The 20167-nt window shown below is 53.9% G+C and overlaps 3 protein-coding genes across 6 annotated transcripts; 1 reads left to right on the forward strand and 2 right to left on the reverse strand.

Annotated features, from left to right (window-relative positions):
* Window positions 1-1718: 1718 nt before the first annotated feature.
* Window positions 1719-10841, reverse strand: VPS51 (VPS51 subunit of GARP complex). Of its 2 annotated transcripts, XM_074959765.1 has the most exons (10): window positions 10611-10841; window positions 9722-9851; window positions 9457-9603; window positions 8588-8807; window positions 7401-8142; window positions 4514-4729; window positions 3427-3645; window positions 3220-3341; window positions 2678-2765; window positions 1719-2237 (listed from the first exon to the last, which is right to left on the reverse strand). In XM_074959765.1, exons 1-10 carry the CDS (start codon window positions 10824-10826, stop codon window positions 1977-1979), a joined length of 2361 nt encoding a protein of 786 aa, XP_074815866.1. In that variant the 5' UTR covers window positions 10827-10841; the 3' UTR covers window positions 1719-1976. The 2 variants fall into 2 exon arrangements, with proteins under 2 accessions (XP_074815866.1, XP_074815867.1); XM_074959766.1 differs by lacking the exon at window positions 2678-2765 and having other exon boundaries at window positions 2079-2237.
* A 1164-nt stretch (window positions 10842-12005) lies between these two features.
* Window positions 12006-13621, forward strand: CATSPERH (catsper channel auxiliary subunit eta). The gene is made up of 3 exons (XM_074959771.1): window positions 12006-12239; window positions 12668-12767; window positions 13190-13621. The coding sequence occupies exons 1-3, from the start codon at window positions 12006-12008 to the stop codon at window positions 13264-13266; spliced, it is 411 nt and encodes a 136-aa protein (XP_074815872.1). The 3' UTR covers window positions 13267-13621.
* ZFPL1 (zinc finger protein like 1) lies at window positions 13399-20089 on the reverse strand. 3 transcript variants are annotated; one of them, XM_074959767.1, is made up of 8 exons: window positions 20015-20089; window positions 19618-19728; window positions 18826-18937; window positions 18170-18363; window positions 17803-17878; window positions 17159-17344; window positions 16646-16784; window positions 13399-16410 (listed from the first exon to the last, which is right to left on the reverse strand). In XM_074959767.1, the coding sequence occupies exons 2-8, from the start codon at window positions 19717-19719 to the stop codon at window positions 16221-16223; spliced, it is 999 nt and encodes a 332-aa protein (XP_074815868.1). In that variant the 5' UTR covers window positions 19720-19728; window positions 20015-20089; the 3' UTR covers window positions 13399-16220. The 3 variants fall into 3 exon arrangements, with proteins under 3 accessions (XP_074815868.1, XP_074815870.1, XP_074815871.1); XM_074959769.1 differs by having other exon boundaries at window positions 13400-16410; window positions 16646-16781; XM_074959770.1 differs by lacking the exon at window positions 13399-16410 and adding an exon at window positions 16413-16517.
* Between the last annotated feature and the right edge of the window lie 78 nt (window positions 20090-20167).

The following is a 20167-nucleotide window of genomic DNA, read 5'->3' on the forward strand; positions in this document are numbered from 1 at the left end:
TACAGTTACTATTGAAAAGGGGGAGGAAGAACACATTCCAGAACAGGTTAAAGAATATGTAGCTAAGTTAGATATATTGAAGTCAGCAGGGCCTTCTTAAATGCACCATAGGGTAGTTAAGGAACATGCCGAAGCAATCTGCAAACCAGTCGCGGTTACTTTCAAGAACTCAGGGAGAATGGGTGAGGTCCCAGAAAACTGGGGATAACACCTATCTTCCAAAAGGGGGAAAATGGAGGACTTGGGGCATTATAGACCCAGTCTGACTAACTTTGATACCCAGAAAAAGATACAGGCACAAATTATTAGACAATCAGTTTGTAAGCCCCTAGAGGATAATAAGGTTATAAGGAAAAGCCAACGTGGATTTGTCAAGAACAAATCATGCCAAACCAACCTAATTTCCTTCTTTGACAGGATAACTAGCCTAGGGGATAGAGGGGAAGCAGTAAATGTGATATATCTGGACTTGAGTAAAACTTCTGACACAGTCCCACATGACATTCTCATAAGCAAACTAGGAAAATATGAAATTACTAAGTGAAATTACTATAAGATGGGTGCATAACTGGTTGAAACACTATTCTCAAAGGGTAGTTATCAACGGTTTGCTGTAAACTGGGACGACGTATCTAGTGGGGTTCTGCACGGGTCTATCCTGAGTCTGGTACTATTTAATATTTCCATTCATGACTTGGATGATGCAGTAGAAAGTATGCTTATAAAATATCCAGATGACACAAAGCTGAAGAGGGTTGCTAGCGCTCTGGAGGACAGGATTAGAATTCAAAATGACCTTGGATGAATTGATCTGAAATCAATACGATGAAAGTCAATAAAAACCAAGTGCAAAACACTACACTGGGGAAGGAAAAATCAAATGCACAAATACAAAACAGGGAATAACTGGCTAGGCAGAAGTACTGCAGAAAAGGAACTGGAGGGCGACATAGTGGATCTCAAGTTGAATATGATTCAAGGCTGTGATGCTGTTGCAAAAACAGCAAATGTCATTCTGGGATGTAGTAACAGGAGCGTCATATGTAAGACACAGGATGTAATTGTACTTGCTCTACTTGAGGTGAGGCCTCAACTGGAGCCCTGTGTTGTTTTGAGCACCACACTTACACGCAAAAGGTTGTTCTAAAGATTAGTTGTTCTCCACGTCCACATAGAGTAGGAAGAGAAGTAAATGGATTAGATTGCAGCCAGGGAGATTCAAGTTAGATATTAGAAAAAACTTTCTAACCCCAACAATAAGCAAGGACTAGAACAGGTTACACAGGGAGCAGGCAGAATCCCCTTATTGGGGTTTTTGATAACATGTTAGACAGACACCTGGCACGGATAGTCAAGGTATACTTGGTTCCTACTCAGTGCAGGCGGATGGACCAGATGACCTCTTGTGGTCCCTTCCAGTCCTACGTTGCTACGATTCTATAAACTGCACAAAGTGAAACAACAGGAGGGGGAGAAGGGATGATATGGAGAAATACAGAGAGGCTGTAGCACATGGCAGCTTGCAAAGGCAAAAGTTCTTGCGCCCACATCCAGGAAGGTCAGAGGAGGAGGCTATTGCTAGATGGGAAGGGAAATTCAGACCCTGCAAGTAACAAGGCACCAAGGAAGCCATACATGACAGGGGGTCTCCGAGATTGAGGCCAATGGGGGGGAGCCAACCCTAGAGCTTGCAATGAGCCGCAGAGACATGATCAGATCATGGTATGTTTTATTCAGCACATTCCCCTCCCTGTCCAATAAGATCCAGGCTAGCAGCAGTGAGAATATGCACATGGCATTCTCCCTCCCCCCGGTATGTTCACAGGCCATTCTCTGTCATGCTCTCAGGCACCCCTCACAACCATCTGGTGTGGGAAAGATCTGGTGGAATGGATGAGTCTGAGGGGGACACGTGTCCACTCCCCGCATAGGAGCAAGCCAGCGTCTGCCTCGAGGCTGGGCTGACTCGCCTCATATCAGCCCCTCTCACAGATGACCTCAATGACACTCTGCTCCATGGGCACTGGGTCCAGGCAGCGGTGGGCTGTGCTGCCCACAATTTCATCTAGCAAGAAGTGCACCAGGTTCTCATCGCAGACAAAGCGCCACAGGTAAAGCTGTAGATAGTAGCAGTCCACCTGGATCTGCTGCAGGCCATAGCGCCCAAAGGTCCGCAGTCGCACGCATTCCAGGAAGGTCTTCAGGCTGATCTTGATTATGCCAGTCAGGACGGAGACCTGGGGAGTGGGTGGGGAGGTCATTTAAGCACTGTCCCTTATGGGCCTGGAGGACACAGAGGGGAAGAATCACCTCCAGGACTCCCTATGTGGCTGAAGTCTCTTGTGGAGGAATGAGGCCAGGTCTGGGCTGCACCCCGAGCCAGAGGAGCAAGGGGATCAGTGGCAGCTAGGGAACAGGGAAGTGTGAGTGAACATGGAGTGGGTGTGTGACAGCTCTAGAGGGAAGCTGGGAGGTGAGTGGGGAGCTCTGTTCCTCCTTTAATGCACTGTGGGGGGTCCCCTGAAGATTAATAGATCCTAAGGCCAGAAGAGACCACTATGATCAGATGGAGTGAGTGTTGGGAGCTGTGTCCCTGCACTGAGGGGGAGCTAGAGGACTGGCTGAGTTTAGGGGGCTCTGATCTGTGGCTCTCCCCCAGGGTGGCAGCTCTGCTCACCTTGTTGAACTCCACGGGGCTGAAGATGTCGATGCGCTCAGAGAACAGCTTCTGAATGTTACTCAGGAGGTTAGTGTCCAGGGGGGCACTGCATGGTGGGGGGGGGGGAGGTGAGGCAGAGACAAGGGGTTACACACTCACCAGCAGCCAGGAACCCCACTGCATAGCAGGGGATTGGATCTGGGCAGGCCTCCTCACCTGAGGCTGTGTCTGGGAGTAAAACACTGGGTCAAAGCCCTCTCCTCTGGGGTGCAGGTGGGAGCAGCCCAACTGCCTTCATGCAGGCCGCTTACCCCAACATGTAGCTAGGAGGGTAGACACCTCACTGCAGCTCTGCCAGTGCCCCTCAGTTCTGACCTGCAGCCCCCTAATATCCCAGCCCTGCCGGTGCCCCTTAATCCTGACCCACAGCTTCCTGCTATCCCAGCCCTGCCGGTGCCCCTCAATCCTGACCTGCAGATTCCTGCTTTCCCAGCCCTGCACTCCCCCCGCCAATGCTCCTCAATCCTGACCCACTCCACACCCTACCGCAGCCCCCTGACCTGGGCGTGTAGCTGGGTGCATAGCGGCTCTGCTGCCGGGAGCTGCTGTACACGGAGAAGGTCCTCTTGCTGGAGTCGCTGCTCTGGGCCTTGCGGACGCCCTCCTCGTACAGGAGCCCCACCTGCAACGGGGGAGGCAAGAAGCCTGGGTGAGTGCGGGGTTCCTGGGGGTACAGGAAGCCCTGGATCCTCCTTTCCCCCACTCACCTGCACGTCGATGGAGGTGGTGTCCTCCACCACCCTCTTCATGACGGCCCGCACGTTGCGCGGCTCAATGGTGTTGACCCAGTCGCGTGTCTCCACACTCTTGCGCAGCATCTGTGAGATGATCAGCCCCTGCACCTTCACGTAGTGGTTGAGCAGCCTCTGGGCTGCCTTGCGGGCCTCCGCACACAGGCTGGTAACTGGGGTGATGGGGGAGTGATCCTAGGGAGGGAGAACAGTGGGTCAGTGGTGCCGGACCAGGCATTTTCCCCAACACCCACTAGCTCCAGGAAGGACAGGCTGCCCCACCCTTCCACACACGTGCCACCCAGCACCACCAGCTCCATGTGGGTCAGGGTCACTCAGCCTCTCCATCCCACCTCACCCCACTGCTCCACTGGCTCTGTGTGGGCAGGGGTGCTGCTAGGGATGACATAGGCTTCATCCCCCCAACTCCCCACCAGTTCTGTGTGGGGCAGGGGCACTCAAGATGGCATGGGCTGCCCCCATCCTACCCTGACCAGTGCCATCCATACATCACTTCCCCCCAAGCTGCCCCCATCCCTGATGCTCCCCATGTCCCCACTGCCTGCAGGTGGGGATGGAATCTCAAACCCACTGAAGGAGTGGGGTGGTCAGATCAGCTGGGAACTGACAGGAAACCCTGTGGCATGCAGCACAGCCAGGGGGGTGCATGCCCACTCACTAGATCTCCCACTGCCATCCAGTCTGAATACATATATCCCATCCCTTCCCCTGGGCAGACAATTCCTCAGCCCTGGGGATCCCAGCCCCAGGGAACATCCCCTGGAAATTTGGCTTAGTCACACACTCTGGGGCCACTTCCTAGCATGCTCCTCTTCGGGGAGACTGCCTCCCCCACCCTGTCTAGGTCCATCCTACTAGCCCTTGATGGGAAAGGAGGCCCTGGGGATTGAGGGGCTTTGAACTGAACATGGGGTCCCAGGTGGAGAATCCCCAGAGCCAGACAGACAGGGACTCCCCTCTCCCCATACTGAGGGCCTGGATCCTGGGGGCAGAGATGTATTTCCTCCTTGCTCCTGCGTCCCAGGGGCTGGCGCCTGCCCACCTGCACTAGGAACTGCTCATCGGTCAGGGTGAGAATGTAGCTGATGGTGGAGGTCTCATAGTCCAGGCAGAGGCGGGAGAGCAGGAGCAGCAGGGCGGGGGGAGTGGAGCCACCCTTGTCCCCCGTGGTCTCACAGAACTGCCGTGCCATCTGGCAGATGGACTTGATGAAGCCGACGATCAGGCCCTCGCGGACACCCTGACTGCAGAACTCACCCTGGGGGATGAAATGGGGGGAGGGGTTCAGCACTTCCTCTTGCTGCCCAGTAGAATGGCTCCTCCTGGAGCCAGGCAGCAATCCTGACACCATCTCCCCACTCCATGTCTGCTCCCCCAGATGAAGACTGCCCATGGAATACACCCAGATGACAGACCTGGTGGGGTTGTGGGTGGGGATCAAAGGGCACCAGCAGAAATATCATAGTGGGAGGAGTCCTAGGAGCCATGGGTTGGGATTAGGGGGAAAGATATAGGGAAAAGTTACAGGGACATAAGACTCGACAGGACCTCCTAGGTTACTGAGTCCAACCCCCGCTATCACAAGCAACCAGGCCATATCGTCCTGGCCACAAACTCCCTTGTAAAATTAGTTGGGCTGTTTTCCCCCTACTCCACCTGCTGGGAGGCTGTTCCAGACCCTTCCTCCTCTGATAGGTAGAAACCTTCTCAATTCCAGCCTCAACCGATTCCTGGCACTTTATCCCCATTTGTTCTTGTGCCAACACTGTCCTTTAGCGCCAATAGCTGTTCTCCCTCCCTAGGGTTTGCCCCTCTGCTGTATGTACAGAAAGCAGTCAGATCCCCTCCTGGCCTTCGTCTGACCAGTCTAAACAAGTCCAGCTCTTTCAGTCTCCTAAGATCAGCTCTCCTTTCTCCTCATCAGCCTAGGAACTCTTCTCTGCCCACGGGCCAGTTTGAAAATCTATCTGATAGACGGGGCTTTTCAGTCCACCAGATGAAGGCATAGGAATGGTTGGAAGTTGAAGTTAGACAAATGTAATCTTGAAATAAAGCAATTTCCTAGCAGGGAGGGTGGGTAAACACTGGAACAGCTCACCAGGGGAGCCGTGGGCTGGCCACCACCTGGAGTCTGCTGATAATAGCACATCTTAATTAATTAGCCTCTTACAGTTTGTATGGCAAATTCCACCTTCTCTGTGTGTGTGTGTGTGTGTGTGTGTGTGTGTGTGTGTGTGTGTGTGTGTGTGTGTGTGTGTGTGTGTGTGTGTGTGTGTGTGTGTGTGTGTGTGTGTGTGTGTGTGTGTGTGTGTGTCTTCTTATTATATGTTCCATTCTATGCATCCGATGAAGTGGGCTGTAGCCCACGAAAGCTCATGCGCAAATTAATTTGTTAGTCTCTAAGGTGCCACAAGTACTCCTGTTTTTTTTTTTCGGATACAGACTAACACGGCTGCTACTCTGAAACCTAAAGCAAAACTAGATTTCTTTCTAAACTAGATCTCTTTCATGCTTTAATCCAGCATCTGGGGAAAATTCTACAGCCTGTGTGCGTAGGAGAGCACTGGGTGATCATAATGGTCCCTTCTGGTTTTAGAATCTATGAAAGGCCCACATGGCTCCTTAGTTCAGGAGACAAAACACACAGCTGAATTGTGTACCAACATAAAAAGGCACATGTATGGTGTAGTTTCAATTGTACAAAGTCCTTGTGAGGGATGGGACATTCAGAAAGGCCGCAGGCTCTGAAGCCAGTTATGAAGTCAGGGAGGTCCCAGCAGCAGCCAGGAAACCCCTGCAGACTGATACAGAATAGTATCTGCATGGAACACATTATTCCAGATGTCCCCAAACTGGGAGGCGCGCCCCCACTAGGGGGGCATGGAGGAACCTTCAGGGACGGGGGGCAGCAGGGACTGGGCCAGCCCCAGGGTTGGTGAGGGAGCACCACCCAGCCCCTCCCTGCCCGCAGCTCTGGTCCCATCCCAGCCGCATCCCCGGCTCCCAGCCCTGTGCCTGGCCCTATCCCCAGCCTGGGGGTGGGGTGGGGCTGGGAGCAGAGCCGCACCTGACTGCAGGCTCGGTTGCCAGTCCCCACCACAGCCCCCTGTGGCTCCACCCCTGCCCCCAGCCTTGGCCACAGCTCTGTCCCCGGCCCCGCTCCTGGCCCCAGACCCACCCCCAGTTGTGGCCCCAGCCTCGGCCCCCTTATCCCTATCCACATCACTCCCGCACCCCAGCTGCAGCCTCCACTCCCGGCCCCAAAGACAGGGGTAAGGGCACGACTCTCAAAAGTTTGGGGACCACTGCGTTATTCTGACTCCCTGGAAGGCCCATAGCCAAGGATTAGGTGTTTATGGCCATGTGGTTTAGAGGATAGAGCACTGGGACTCAACAGACCAGGGTTCTATTCCCAGCTCTGCCCCTGGCCTGCTGGGTGACCTTCGGCAACTCACTTCCCTCCCTGTACCAGTGTGTATCTTTGGGGCCATATCCATACATATCCCATGGCATCTGAGTGCCTTACAATCTTCAACGTATCTATCCTCACAATACCCCTATGCAGCAGGCCAGAGCTATTATCCCCCTTATATAAATGGGGAAACCGAGGCACAGAGTGGCTAAGTGACTTGCCCAAGATCACAGAGAAAGCCTGTGGCAGAGCAGGAAATTGAACTTGTCTCCCAAGTCCTAGGCTAGTGCCTGAACCACTGGACCATCCTTTTGAATTTCCTCATCTCTACAAATGGAGCTGATGATAGCGACTGCCCTTATACAGAGCTTTGAAGATGTCCTGATGAAAAGGGCTAGAAGAGCTAGGGATTGCTGAGGGGCACCAGAACTGTTGGAGAAGAAACTGAATACCCCTGACCCTCAACCTCTAACTCCCATGGCTCACAGTCCCCTCCTCCCCCGCCAAGCAGTGTCACCTTAAAATAGGGCTTGTTGGAGAAGGTGATGTCCTTCGCTGTGAAAAGGTGAACGTAGGTGAGCACTGACTTGATCTGGTTAAGGACAGAGGCCGAGATGGTGCCCAGAAGCTCAGCCAGGTTGGGGCTCTCCTTGCCTGCCAGGCGTGGGGCAGCTAGTGACTGGCGCACATCTGTCAGACAGTCCTGGTAGAAGCTCTGCAGGGCCAGCAGGTACTGGCGGATGCGCTCCTTGGCGGCCCGCACCACAATCTCTGTGCCCTCTGCTGCCACGTTGGAGGCTGGCAGCAGTTTGGCCAGGGCTTGTAGGCGCCGATGGAAGCGATCCAGGGCCCGCACCAGCAGTGAGTTGTCCCCGACCCCTTTCTCCAACTGGATGCGCCGCTCCACCAGGGAGAAGTATGTCTCCATGAGGGAGTTGACGAAGGCCACCAGCTTGTCCTGCGCCATGCGGGTGATGCTCTGCACCCCTTCTCGGCTGACAAAGAGCTCCTGGTAGGAGGCGATCACCAGGCACATGTTGCTGACAAAGATGTTGCAGCCACGGTCGATGAACTCCAGGATGTCAGTGATAGGGGCACCACCTGGCTGCCCCAGCTCTGCTTCTAGGGCCTCCAGCTCAGCCTCCAACCGGCAGCAGGCATGTGAAAGGAACTCGTCACACAGCTCCTCTGCGGGTTCATCCAGCTGCAGCAGCAGCTCCACGCACTCAGCCAGGTCCTTTGCCCCAGAGCCCCCGTCCCTACCAAGGAAAGGAGAGGACACTGGAGATGCCAGGGGAGCTGACACATGGACCCCCCCCTCCCCCCGCTCCCAATGCATCTGCAGCAGGGTTTAAGGGACGGCTATTGGAATTAACAACAGCATGCAGCTTCTGGACCTGGAATCCAATCCAATTGTCCCAATCGAGTTGATAATTCTGAAACCTGATGACAGACCTCAGTGTTGCTGATTTCCACCATGCGGTCACTATTTGTGTTGCCGTTAAGTTTCAGAGTTAACAGCCTGACTGAAATGAATGGGGGAAGTTGGGTGATTAAGGTAATAGATAACCTATCACCCTTTGGATCAGACCATTGCACCTATCTACCCTGGTATCCCTCCCTCTCTGGGTCAGACCAATGCAGCTGTCCCACCTCGCTCTGTGTCTACTCCCCCAACACTGGATCAGATCCAAGGGCCTGTACCTGAATTTCTCCCGCAGCTTCTGTGCCAGGCTGGCCATGATCTTCTGGCAGTCATCCTGGATGCCCTGGAAGGAGGGCATGTGCTGGTACTGGTGCAGGATAGAGCGGGCTTTGCTGTAGTAGCGCACTGCCTGTCCATAGGCCTCCAGCTCTACACACTTGGTGAGGCGGGCAGGCAGCTCAAAGAGGAACTGCAGCTTGCGCAGGAGCGTGTGGACCCCTGGGATCCAGAGAGACCCTGTTAGAGACAGTGCCAGCATCCCCTAGCACGCACCTCCTCCGTATGCCCTTCTCCAGCTGCTCAGGCAGAATGTGGCCTGGAGCTCTTCATGGACCCTCCCACAACCCCTGTTCTATCCTGATTCTTCTGGTCACTGGGTGGTTTCCTGAGCTGCTCTTCCCCCTCCATCAGCTGCCATCTTGGCCCTAAATCAGGGAGACCAGGTAACACTGCCCTCCCGAGCTGTGGAGATGAGCAGCCACAGCACTGGCCAAGCAGGGGAATGAACAGTGCAGCTACAGGGCTCTCCCTCCCAGGCTTCCCTCCATGCCTCATTTCTAGCCTTGGAAGCCCTAGATCCACTCCTGAGTCCCTGCCTCCTGAGAAGAGACTTGGTGTCTTGGCCCAGACAAGGCAGAGGACAGCACACCTGCCACCCTCTCCCAGAATCCTCTCTGCTCTTGAACCTCACATAGGATTTACTGTGTCAGATACAACCGAAGAGCTCATCCAGCCTGACATGCCTCCCCATGCCATCCCTACTGTCCTGGATCAAACCCATGAGCCTATTCAGCCCCATATCCCTACCACCCCAGATCAGACCCTTGGATCTTTCCAGCTGGCTCAGAGGGCAGCTTGTGGCCAGTACCCGAGAGCTTGGTGATCTGCTCGTGCTGGTCCTGGAGGGTGCTGCTGATGCAGGCACTGAACTCCGTGATGACAGCCATGTTGGCAGCCAGGCAATCCATCTCGTCCTCCATCTTCTTGAAGTCATTCTTCATCTTGCGGATTGTGTCTGGGGAATAGAAGAATGAAATCAGCCAGGCCCAAAGATTCCGCTGCAATGCTAACGACACAGGCCCACTCATCCCCCTCATCTGGAGGACTGGGATCTGGGCAGCCCTGCATGGTACCTGTGGCTGAGATGAACTTGTTGTAGTTCTCATAGACCAGGGTCTGCATGTCGCTGTCCAGGGCGCGGATCTGCTTTACCATGTCAGTCTCACAGTCCATAAGCTGGGCTAGTGAGCACTCCTTCCGCAGCTAGGGAGAGTAACAGTGAGTGAGGAGCATGGCCAGGGATGCCAGCTCTACCAGTCCCCTTCAATCCCCACCTGTTTCCCTATTATCCCAACCCTGAGCTTCGCCCTACAGTTCTGCCAATTCCCCTCAATGCTGATCTGCAGCCCTCTACAATCTCAGGCCTAGACTATGTGCTCTCCCCAGCTCTGCTGGTGCACCTCAAGCCTGACCTGCAGCCCCATCAATCTCAGGCCTGAACTCCCCTACTCTGCTGGTACCCCATAATCATGACCCACAGCCCCCCCCCCCCCATATTGGGGGATGGAGGTGCATGGGAGGGAGCAGGAAGGAGGGCTCCCCAGGGGAGGCAATAGTCACTGGCAGGGGTTGCAGTACTGAAAGGGGTTTGACAGGCTGGCTTCCCTGAGAGACAGGCTATAAAGTCAACCCCTTTTTGGGAGAATCCCCAGGTGCAGTGGCTGCTGTGACAGGGTCCCTGGGAGTGAAGTGTGGGCGTGTGGAGTCCCGCCGGGGGAGCTACCCCCAGGAGCCTGGGTCCCTAATAGGGGCAGACCGGGGACTTGAGGGGCGAACCCTGGAGAATCAGTATGGGAGGGGAGGCTCCGCGGGCAGGGTTCGGCGATCCGGGGCCGACGGGGGGAGTCCGGCAGGGGTCAGTGTGTGTGGGGGGGCTCATTGAGGCATACTGGGGGGAGCGCCTTGGTACGCGGGGTCCCATAGGGACCCCTGGGTCTGAGCACATGCAGCATCAGGGAGCACCTTAGTGAGGAACACTTCCGGGTCGAAGTGCGCCCCATTGATGTCAGTCGGTCCGCCGGGATCCCCGCCTGGGGCCAGGCCGCCCCGAGCCTCCCCCGCCGGGTCCGGCAGCCCGTAGTAGAGCTTCAGCATCCCGTGCGGCCGCCGCTTCCCGCCCGGCGCCTCCGAGCCGGGCTCGGCCGGGCCCGGCAGGGGTCCCCCCTGGGGAGCTGACATCTCCCCCGGCCCAGAGCCGCACAGGTTTGTTTGGATGAGGGAAAAAAGACGCTGAGGTCACTTCCGGGATCAGTGACGTTCTGTTGAGAACATCCCCCCCGCTCCCGATGGTGAGGTCATTTCCGGGATCAGTAAAGTTTTCTTGAGAGCTTTCACCCTCCATGGCGGTGATGTCACTTCCGGGATCATAACGTACTGTCGAGAACACTCATCCCCAATGGCCGTGAGGTCACTTCCGGAATCGGTAGCGTTCTGCTGCTTTCACAAAAGCTCCCCTGGAGCGACGCGCTGTTTGACAGACGACAGCGGCTGTCTCGGCAATACGCCTCTGGCGGCTGGGGCAGCGCAACGGTAACCACAACAAGGCGCCGTTTTGAAGGTGGCGTTGCAACTGCATGATGTCTTGTCATGAGCCAGTGACATCATAGGCGCCGCGTAGTTCCGAGCCTGTGGCCGCGCCCTGGCATGCTGCGATGTCACCGTCTGACATCAGCCAGTTCCATACACACATGAATTAATCAGCCATCTGCCCAGCCTTTCCCAGACCATTTTATGATGTCAGCACACAGGTGTGATTTATGACATCTCCTAGTCCTTATTTTGCCACATGACACCTTCAAACGGGTTTATGATGTCATCCTATTATTTCAATTTGTTAGTCTAGTTAATCTGTGCATCCATCCACAGATCTAACTATCCCCATGCACACTTATCATCTAATCTATCCATCCATCCCTTTCGATACCCATCTAATCTAATGCATCCAATCCATCTATCTACCCATCCATGCCCTCACATACCATCTAATCTATCCATCCATCCCATCGCTATCTAATATTCCCATACATGCTCATCCATCCATCTATAATCTATCATGCACGGGGACAATCTAACTTGTTTATCACTGTGATATCTCAAATTGGGGGTAAGAGTTTATAATGATTCCCCATCCTGTATCCTCTTTTCCCCTCTCCTAGTGTCCATTCATTCAATCTTCTGCAATCCGTTCTCCTAGTCCCTATGGCTGTTCTGCAAACCTTTCTAGAACTCCCAGTTCTTTATGACCTCAGCACCCTGATACATGGATTCTGAACCACTCCTAGCCTGCAGTGAGGTCACGCCATCACTACAAACAGCCTGCAGACTGCCTCCTGGAGCTAATTACCCCCTCTCAGCACCATGGTCAGTGTCAGAGTTACCAAGCAGCTGGTCCTTACACCTAACATGGGATGGGGAGGTATGAGCTGGAAGGACTCCTTTGTCACCATCACTTTCCCCAGCAAAGTAATCTTCACCAGTGCCTCCCTCCTGCTGCTGCTGGTTCACATGGGTATCTTCGGAGGAGACCTCTACCACTTCACTGTGACCCAGAAGTTCGATCTCATGAGCTTTCATGGCACCACAGTACTACTGGTAAGGGAAGTCCCCTTGCTCCTTGTGTCTTGCAGCTTGGCCTACAGGTTAAGGCACTAGCCAGGTACTTTGGACACCTGCTTTCTACTTGAATCTCTGCCACAGACTGTGACCTCAGGCAAGTCACCTCATCTCTGAAGTGGAGATAACCCATCTCTACTGGACAGGGATCTACAGGCTCTGGCCACTGTCAGACCTTAGGTCCAATCCAGGTTGGTTATTCCTATACCCCTAATACAGTTGAATACTGAGGGATGTCTATAGTATGAGGAGGGCAGCATTAGGACTCCTGGGTCCTATTCTCATCTCTGGGCAGGAGTAGTAAGACATTTAGGAGGGGAGTGGGTTCTAGCAGGTTAGCACTGGGGAGTGACAGATCAGGGAAGGGCCCTGACCATCTCCCTGACCATTTGCATTGGTCTCTGCAGGTATCCCATGTGATGAGCTTTTACTGGGCCTTGCTTGCAACATTTTACACCTTGGAGGCCAATGACAAGGTTCTCAGGGGGTTTGCCCTGACCTCACTGGGTAAGTGACTCCAGCCAGATGCCTGAACTGCTGGGTGTTCCCAGCAAGGGCAACAGGGGAAACTCAGCTGAGTCTAACCAGTTTAAGTGGTTGTGGGGAGGGACAGGAGTCAGGACTACTGGGTTCTATCCTCAGCTCTAGATGAGAAGTGTGCTCTAGTGGGAGCACTTTCCAAAGCCAGTTTGCATGGGACATGGCAGCTGGGATTTAGGCTCCTCAGCTCAGGAGGTTTCTGAGCATGACTCAGAACCACACAAGGGCACAGCCGGGGGACCTGTGTGTGTGACAGTGAACGCATGGACACTCAGTTATTCTGGGGAGGACTCCAGCTGTTTAGCTGCCCCTCTGGTCCAGCCGCAAAGGGAAGCTATGATCTCCATTCCCATTCCCTTGACCAGGGCTCTGGCTCTTAACCCCTCTAGCGATGAACTTCACCCTCTTCGTGGGCCGCTTCTGCCTGGACTATCTGACTATTGAATACAGGGAGGAGATTTACTGAACCCCATCCTGGCCTTGTCCAAAGCAGCCCTGGAGAGAGACACACACGCAGCATTCATCCCCAGATTTGTCGGAATTGGGAAGTGGGGAGGAAAGGGGGCAGTAACACACTGCTCAGGCTGTAGCCAAAATCAAGTTTAATAACAATACAGGATATTGCTGTAGTGTTAGCGACGGTGTCATTCATTAGTCATGTCACCTTCCTGGGAGGTGGGAGCAAGGCAGTCATTACAGCCAGGATCTTTCCCCCAACACGCCCAATGGGCACTCAACAACTCAGGTGGCCAACCCTCAGTGGGAGCATTTGATGGCTACAGGGCTCATCCCGTTCCATAGCAGTGGCCCATCACAACCCCTACCCCAACACCCTGACCATAGGGTCATGCTAAAGGGCATGGGTCCGATCCAACCCTCTGGCTCATGCTGGAACTAACCCAAGGGAGGGGAAGAGGTTCTGATTCCACCCCCCCCATCCCCCACCACAAACAGCCCTCACCCTTTGGTGGAAGCCCACAGGACTTATGTTCATAGCTCTCCTTTCCAGTGGCAGTGGCTTGTGAGGAAGGTGATATTTTTCCTCTACTGCCTTCCAGCCTAAGTCCCATGCCACCTCCCCTACCCCAGGGCTAGCAGAGCCATCAGCAGAAAGGGGTGGGAGCTGGGGAGGTTGCAAAACAGATCCTGACTCAGGCCCAGTCAAAGATCTGGACTCAGGAAAGCAGGGGGATTGGAGGCAATGGTCAGTTTTTGGGCAGAGGGGGGGTGTGGTGTGTGCTGTCTTTGGGCACTGAGGCCGCCCCATGCATTTCACACCCTGCAGGAAGAACTGTCTCCTATCAACCATTTCAATAAATAGAAGGAAAGCAACCGTATTCAAAGCATGAAACCCCATCCCCACCAGAGCTCTGAAAATCCACAAGCCAGGAAGTCTCTCCCCTCCCACCCCCCAATCTTTAAACTCCAGTGCTGACCAGCATGTCCCATCCCCTCCCTAAACTCCAGAACAGGTCAATACTTCACACACACACATGCCCCTTTCTAGTAGGGGACAGCCCAAAGCACCCATAGCAACAGCTCTGTACAGAGACGGGAGGGACCAGCTTTGGAATTACACACACCCGCCCTCATGGGACACAGAGGGACACCAACCCCACCCCATTCTCATTTGTAAGATAATCACACCCAAGAGGCCCAGCCAACTCCTTCCCTTTCCCCTGGTATTATGAGATGGGAAGCAAAGGCTCCCCTCAACGGAGTTGATGTTGGGGGAGGGGGTTAACGACATCTCATCCCTACAAATAATGCTGGACATAGGGGGTGGATCTCAGTATTTGCCCTTTGAATTCTAGCAAAGTTAAGGCCCAGGTAGTTACTGATGTGAAAAATTAGAATAGGTGAAAGTAAGTTATATCTCCCCCACCCCCCAATATAGCTCAGTAGGAGGGGAGGGTAAATGAGGATGCGACAAGGGGCTGGTTCCTGTCATTTGGTTCAATGAGCCGCATTTGCAAAACTAAAACGTGTGTGTGTGTGTGGCAGGGAGAGGGTTGGGGATCCAGTGTCCATTCCATTTGAACCCCCAAAGGATGTGTGGGAGAAGGGGGATGATGGAAGATTCTGCACCACTCCCATTCACAGCAAAGCAGAAGGGCAGTTTTATGTGGGATCTGTGGGTGGGGCTGAAATCCTGCCCCATCCCCAGGCAGGAAAGGAGGTTTCTGTTGGAACAGGCCTCCCCCAAAAAGTCCAAGCAGCTGGCTGTGTCAAACAGATCCTCTGTCTCCCATCTAGTTGAGACCAGGAAAATAATGACACCTCCCTCTTCGGGGCAAAGGGGTTTTGGAGACAAGGGTGAATAAAGCACAAGGTGGCTTAACATAGCAGATGAGCTTAGAATCAGAGAGCTCTGCAGTGCTTTGAGGCTACAGGAATGGGTCCATCAAATATGGGATGGGTTTTACAAGGCACCTCTGAGGAAGCAGAGTCTGCCCAGGATTGGAGAATGGGAAAGGGGAACAAAAGAGCCCTGAACCCTTTCAAACACCTGCATTCAAACAACTGTGTTCTCACCCACTGAGACAGTCTGGGCTAGCAAGTTCCAAGTGACAGACAGTTGAGAGGCTCCTAGGGGAAGGGCATTGAAGCCCAAGGTTTATGGAGCCAGATGCCAGTTTCATGGGGGGCAGGGCTGTAATGCCAAGGAGTTCACGCTTCCAAGAAGGGATGGGACATTTGCCCTTCAGTGCTGCTAACATCAGCTCTTCTGCAGGCAGGAATGGAAATGCTCAATTTCCCTGCACACACCCCACCAGCAGCATTGCTAGTTACAGAGTGTGGAAACTGAGGCATGGGGCAGGGAAGTGACTCACCTGAGATTGCGCAACAGGGTCAGCAGCAGTGGGAACAGAACTCAGGAATCCTGGCTCCCAATTTCCCTGCTCTGACCAATAAATCCTTGTGGGCTGGCAATGGAACCCAGGAGTCCAGGCTTCCATTCCTGTGCTGCTCTCACTTGCCCCAGTCCTTGGACACTCGTACTAGCAGCACAAGCCCTCCCCGATCACCAGTGCTTGACACTTTCCTCTTTCCTGGCCCATTCCAAAGCTGAACAGCTACAGTGGCTGATTCTCAGCTGGAGCACTTAGCGACTAGAGAGCTCATTCCAGCCCACCTCGGGGGGCCCAATCCGTAGCTGTAGAAGTCTCCCCTTTCCTCCCAATCCTGCTTGCCCACCCCACCTAGAGAGTTGAGTCTCATTTTTAAAAGAGGCCAAAGTCACTTCACACCCCCCTCACCAGTTTCATGTTTTGACGCTCAGCTGAGCTGACCCAGCAGTGTCCTGGCTGGAGGCTTCCCCTTGTACTCCCCCCGGAGCCCCACTTGCAGCTGCCAGTCCCCAGCATCCCTGCCTTGGCAGGCCAGTCTTGGTGCCCAGGGAGGAGCCACCAGCTCGGTTCATTCCTGGCCCACCCGGATGTGGGGGTTGAACATGGGGTCCAGGTTGGGGTCATTGTCGGCCGAGGCCCGGCCCAGCTTTGACATGATGATGATCAGGGTTAGGAAGCCGATGCCGCCAATCAGGAGGATGATGACAAACCGCTGGATCAGGGATCTTGGCTGCCGCTTCTTGGACCCAGAGCGATTCCTGCCAGGGGACTTGTTATTAGCATGACAGTAGCAGTGCCCAGAGGCCCAAAGCGACATCAGGGGCACATCAGGGCATGTGCATCATTAGCAGTATTATGGTAGCGCCTAAAGACCGCAAATAAGATCGGGGGCACATTAGCAGTATTACAGTAATAGCTTCAGGTGCCAACCGAGATTGCGACCCTATCATGGATGTGCACTGGTTTCCTCCCACCCCACCACTGACCACTTACTTCAGAAGCTGTGCGAACCAACTGAGCGTTGGCCGCCGGCGGTACTTGTCCTCATCACAGTCGATTTGGGTGCTGGATGCTCTGCCACTGCCACCCCCACCCTCCCGGGTGTCATAGACCTTCCGTGGTGTAGAGGCTGCTGGGGAGATGGGGAGTGTAGGAGCTTAGCAGAGAGCCATTGGCACCAGGAAAGGTGAAGGTGGTGGTGGAGGGTACAGGCACCCCCCTAACCTTATTGTCCCCCCTTCTGCCACAGCTAGGCAATCCATACACCCGTTCTTCCCCAGCCCTGTTGGCTGTGGTTGACCCAGACTCCTTTGCCCCCGAGTTATCTTGTCCTCTAAGTGGGCTCCTGATCCAGACAGGAGTGAATGGAAACAGCCTAAGGGACATGAGACACACAACCACTACCCCACTCAGAAGGTAGCCACTGGGTCCTCACTTCTTAGGGGCTGTGTCCCACTGATTCGTAATCCCCCCACCGCCGCAGGAGATGACAACAATGCTGCTCACCTGCATTGATGGTGATGGTCTCATTGCTAGCATTTCCCATGTCAATGACTGAATGCTCCTCCTTCACGCCCCCATTGTTCACGCCCTGCTGCAGCTGTGGGGAAGAGAGGCCGGGTGGAGCACTGTAGGAATAGGCCGACATGGCACTTTGCTGGATGGTCTCCTCTGAGCTGGGGCCTGCAGTTGCTGCCAAGAAAGGAGGTAACAAAATGAATCCTGTGTGGAATGGGGCAGCCTAAGACAGCTGGCTTCCATCTACAAAGCCGGGACAGCAAACTGTGACCCACTTGCTCCATGGATCTCTGTGTCAGGGGCCCAACTAGAAGTGATGCCCTAGAACTGAAAAGTCTCATATTCCATTCCTTGATCCCTGAAAGCCAGCCGTCTTCCCCTCCCATCACCTTAGATGAGAGAGCAGATGAAATTGGACCCCTTGGTCTCATCCCAGGCAGCAGGGAGGTGGGGATTCTGGGCTAGACGTGACCATTGGTCTGATCCAGTGTGGAAGGAGGGGATAGCAGACTAGATGGGCCCCTAGGTCTGATCTAGTGTGGTGAGGGTGGAGGAGGTGGATACTGGGCTAGATGGGCCCTGTGCAGGCATCAGTGGAGCCATTCCCATGTCCATAGCCCGGCAGCACTTACCAGAGAAGCTAGACCAGTCAGTGTAATCTGTGGTATCAGGCGACTCTGTCTCTTGTATGGTATCAGCCTCATCAATCTGAAGAGAACAGAAGAAAACTGCATCAGACCTTAGACACCAAAGCAAACTTGGCCCCATCAGCTCAGCCAATCCCAGATAGTGGTTGCTGCTCAAGCCGGAAGCTAGATCAAAGCTGGTGTCCCCTCTGCTGCATCCCCCAAGATGGGAAAGGCCCCATACTCTGTTTCCCATCTCCGGCTGGTACATTAACAGCAGTATCTGTCCAGCTTGGCTGTCCTCTTGGCTCCCATCTTGAAAACCCTCAGAGAGCCCCAAAACAAGAGGATAGTCTCATGGGTAATCTCTTACCAGTGGCAGCCCAAGCCCGGCCCGAGCCCAGTTCACAGTCGACAGTTTCTCTCGCAGCACTGAGGCCACCGGACTGACCAGGTTGGCTGGGGGGAAGATAGGACCCTTGCAGCTGGGACACTGGTAGCCAGCTGGGGCCGTGTTCTTTGGGAGCTGGTTTGCCATCTCGTTGAGACATGACCAGTGAAACAGATCTGCAAACGTGAAGACCATGGAATGTCTTTAAGTGAAGGGTCTAGATCAGTTACTCCCCTAGTCAATCTACTTCACAAACATCTCCCCTTCCATTAGTCCCCAGGGGCAGCACAGCTGCTGGAAAGTAAGCTGGAGACCATTCTGCCATAGACATTGTATTCATCCACTCAGTTCTCATAATTGTAGGGGCTTTATTCCCACTCTCAGAGGCCAGCTGGCTCTTATGTGGTGTAAAGGGGTGGGGGAATCTGTGTGTAGAGATACCCAGTCTGATGAAGAAACTACAAAGACAGAATAAACAGGGTGCCATTTTGGCAATCATTTTTCTGACCCAAGTTTTAAATTTGCTTTTAAAAAAAAATAAATCAGGCTTTGGTGGCCAGGACTGTCACTTGCTAATGAAAAGAAAACCAAGCAAAGCTCTTGAAATGCCCCCAAAGCCATGGCTAAAAGTACCTCACCATAACACACAAGTCGGGCAGTATCTTTGGTGGACAGGAGGGTGTTGCAAAGACGACAGTTGGGGTTGTAATCACTGTCCTGAAGCCACTGGAGATAGGACTGAACAATGCACTGGAAGATACAGGAAGTTAGTGACAGAAAGCCCATGGTATGGGTGAGGTAGGGTTGCAATTGGAGGAGCAGCACAAGAAAAGACTTTACATTTTAAGGCCTAAAGGGACCATTATGTTAGTTGAGTCTGAACTCCTGCGTAGTACAAATCACAGAATCTCACCCAGTGATTCCTGCATCAAGCCCATAACCTGTGTCTGAGCTGGAATATCTCTTGTAGAAAGATGTCCACTTATGACTTAAAGATTGCAACGGACAGAAAATTCATCATATCCCTAGGTATGAAGCATTTGTAGATGGGAACGTCCAATGAGGTCTATGCTAACAGGCCCCTGGACAGAATTGTGGAGGGATCAGAGGAAATACGAGGAAGGTGTCCATTGCTGGATATTAACAGGATGCGCCGTTCCAGGAGTCATGACACAGGATAGAGGAACACTGATAACCAAGAACTCAGGTTGGGGACAGGGTTGTTGAGCAAAGAGGACTTTCATATTTGATCCAGGTTGGTAACAATTGAACCAGTGTCCAAGAGGGGAAAGCCCCGTATCCCATTCCCCACCCTCCTGAGCTAGCTAGTCCCCCCTCCCTGGGGCCAGATTATAGCTGAAGCCCTAGAAATTCCCATTCCCCTGAGATGCCATTGCTCAGCAGCCAGACTGGAGCTGGAGTCCAGTTACCTTGGAATGGTTTGCGACGAGGCAGCTCTCACAGACATTCACTCGGTGCTCAAAACAGAAAAGGTTGGTGACTTTCCTTTTGGGGCATTTACACAGCCCCATGGTGCTTCACTGATGACACAGCAGGAGAGAAAGCGTACTGAGCAAAATCAAAGCCCAGATCGACCCCACTCCCCTCCCAGCGCTGGGACAGAACCCAGGAGTCCTGGGTCCCAATTCCCCCCCCAACCACTAGACCCCACTCCGCTCTCGGCTCCAGGAGTCCTGTCTCCCAGTCCCCCCCCACCCCCGCTCTAACCGCCAGACCCCACTCCCCTCCCCAGCGCCAGGGAGGGAACCCAGGAGTCCTGGCTCCCAGCCCCGCTTTGTCCCTCCATAGGGTCCCCCTGACACTCACAGGCTCCTATTGAGGCTGAGTTCGCTGTTGCCACGTCTCTTCCGGGTAGGACGCAGCTTGATGACGTTACGACCTGAGACATTCCCCGCAGCCCGGCGCTCTCAGGGAAAGATCGGGTTCGAAGGCTCGCGAGAAGTAGCTGCCGCGTCACTT

This window comes from Natator depressus, chromosome 7, assembly GCF_965152275.1.
Source record: "Natator depressus isolate rNatDep1 chromosome 7, rNatDep2.hap1, whole genome shotgun sequence".
Classification (NCBI taxonomy): Eukaryota; Metazoa; Chordata; order Testudines; family Cheloniidae; genus Natator; species Natator depressus.

Coding starts and splice junctions, on each gene's coding strand:
- ZFPL1 (XM_074959767.1), bottom strand. CDS start 19,719: ATGGGGCTGTGTAAATGCCCCAAAAGGAAAGTCACCAACCTTTTCTGT. Junction 18,938..19,617: donor TCGTCGCAAACCATTCCAAG/GTAACTGGACTC, acceptor TGTATCTTCCAG/TGCATTGTTCAGTCCTATCT. Junction 17,879..18,169: donor CCGGGCTTGGGCTGCCACTG/GTAAGAGATTAC, acceptor TGTTCTCTTCAG/ATTGATGAGGCTGATACCAT.
- VPS51 (XM_074959765.1), bottom strand. CDS start 10,826: ATGTCAGCTCCCCAGGGGGGACCCCTGCCGGGCCCGGCCGAGCCCGGC. Junction 9,852..10,610: donor CGGAAGTGTTCCTCACTAAG/GTGCTCCCTGAT, acceptor TACTCTCCCTAG/CTGCGGAAGGAGTGCTCACT. Junction 2,766..3,219: donor GCACCCAGCTACACGCCCAG/GTCAGGGGGCTG, acceptor CCCACCATGCAG/TGCCCCCCTGGACACTAACC.
- CATSPERH (XM_074959771.1), top strand. CDS start 12,006: ATGGTCAGTGTCAGAGTTACCAAGCAGCTGGTCCTTACACCTAACATG. Junction 12,240..12,667: donor ATGGCACCACAGTACTACTG/GTAAGGGAAGTC, acceptor TGGTCTCTGCAG/GTATCCCATGTGATGAGCTT. Junction 12,768..13,189: donor GTTTGCCCTGACCTCACTGG/GTAAGTGACTCC, acceptor TAACCCCTCTAG/CGATGAACTTCACCCTCTTC.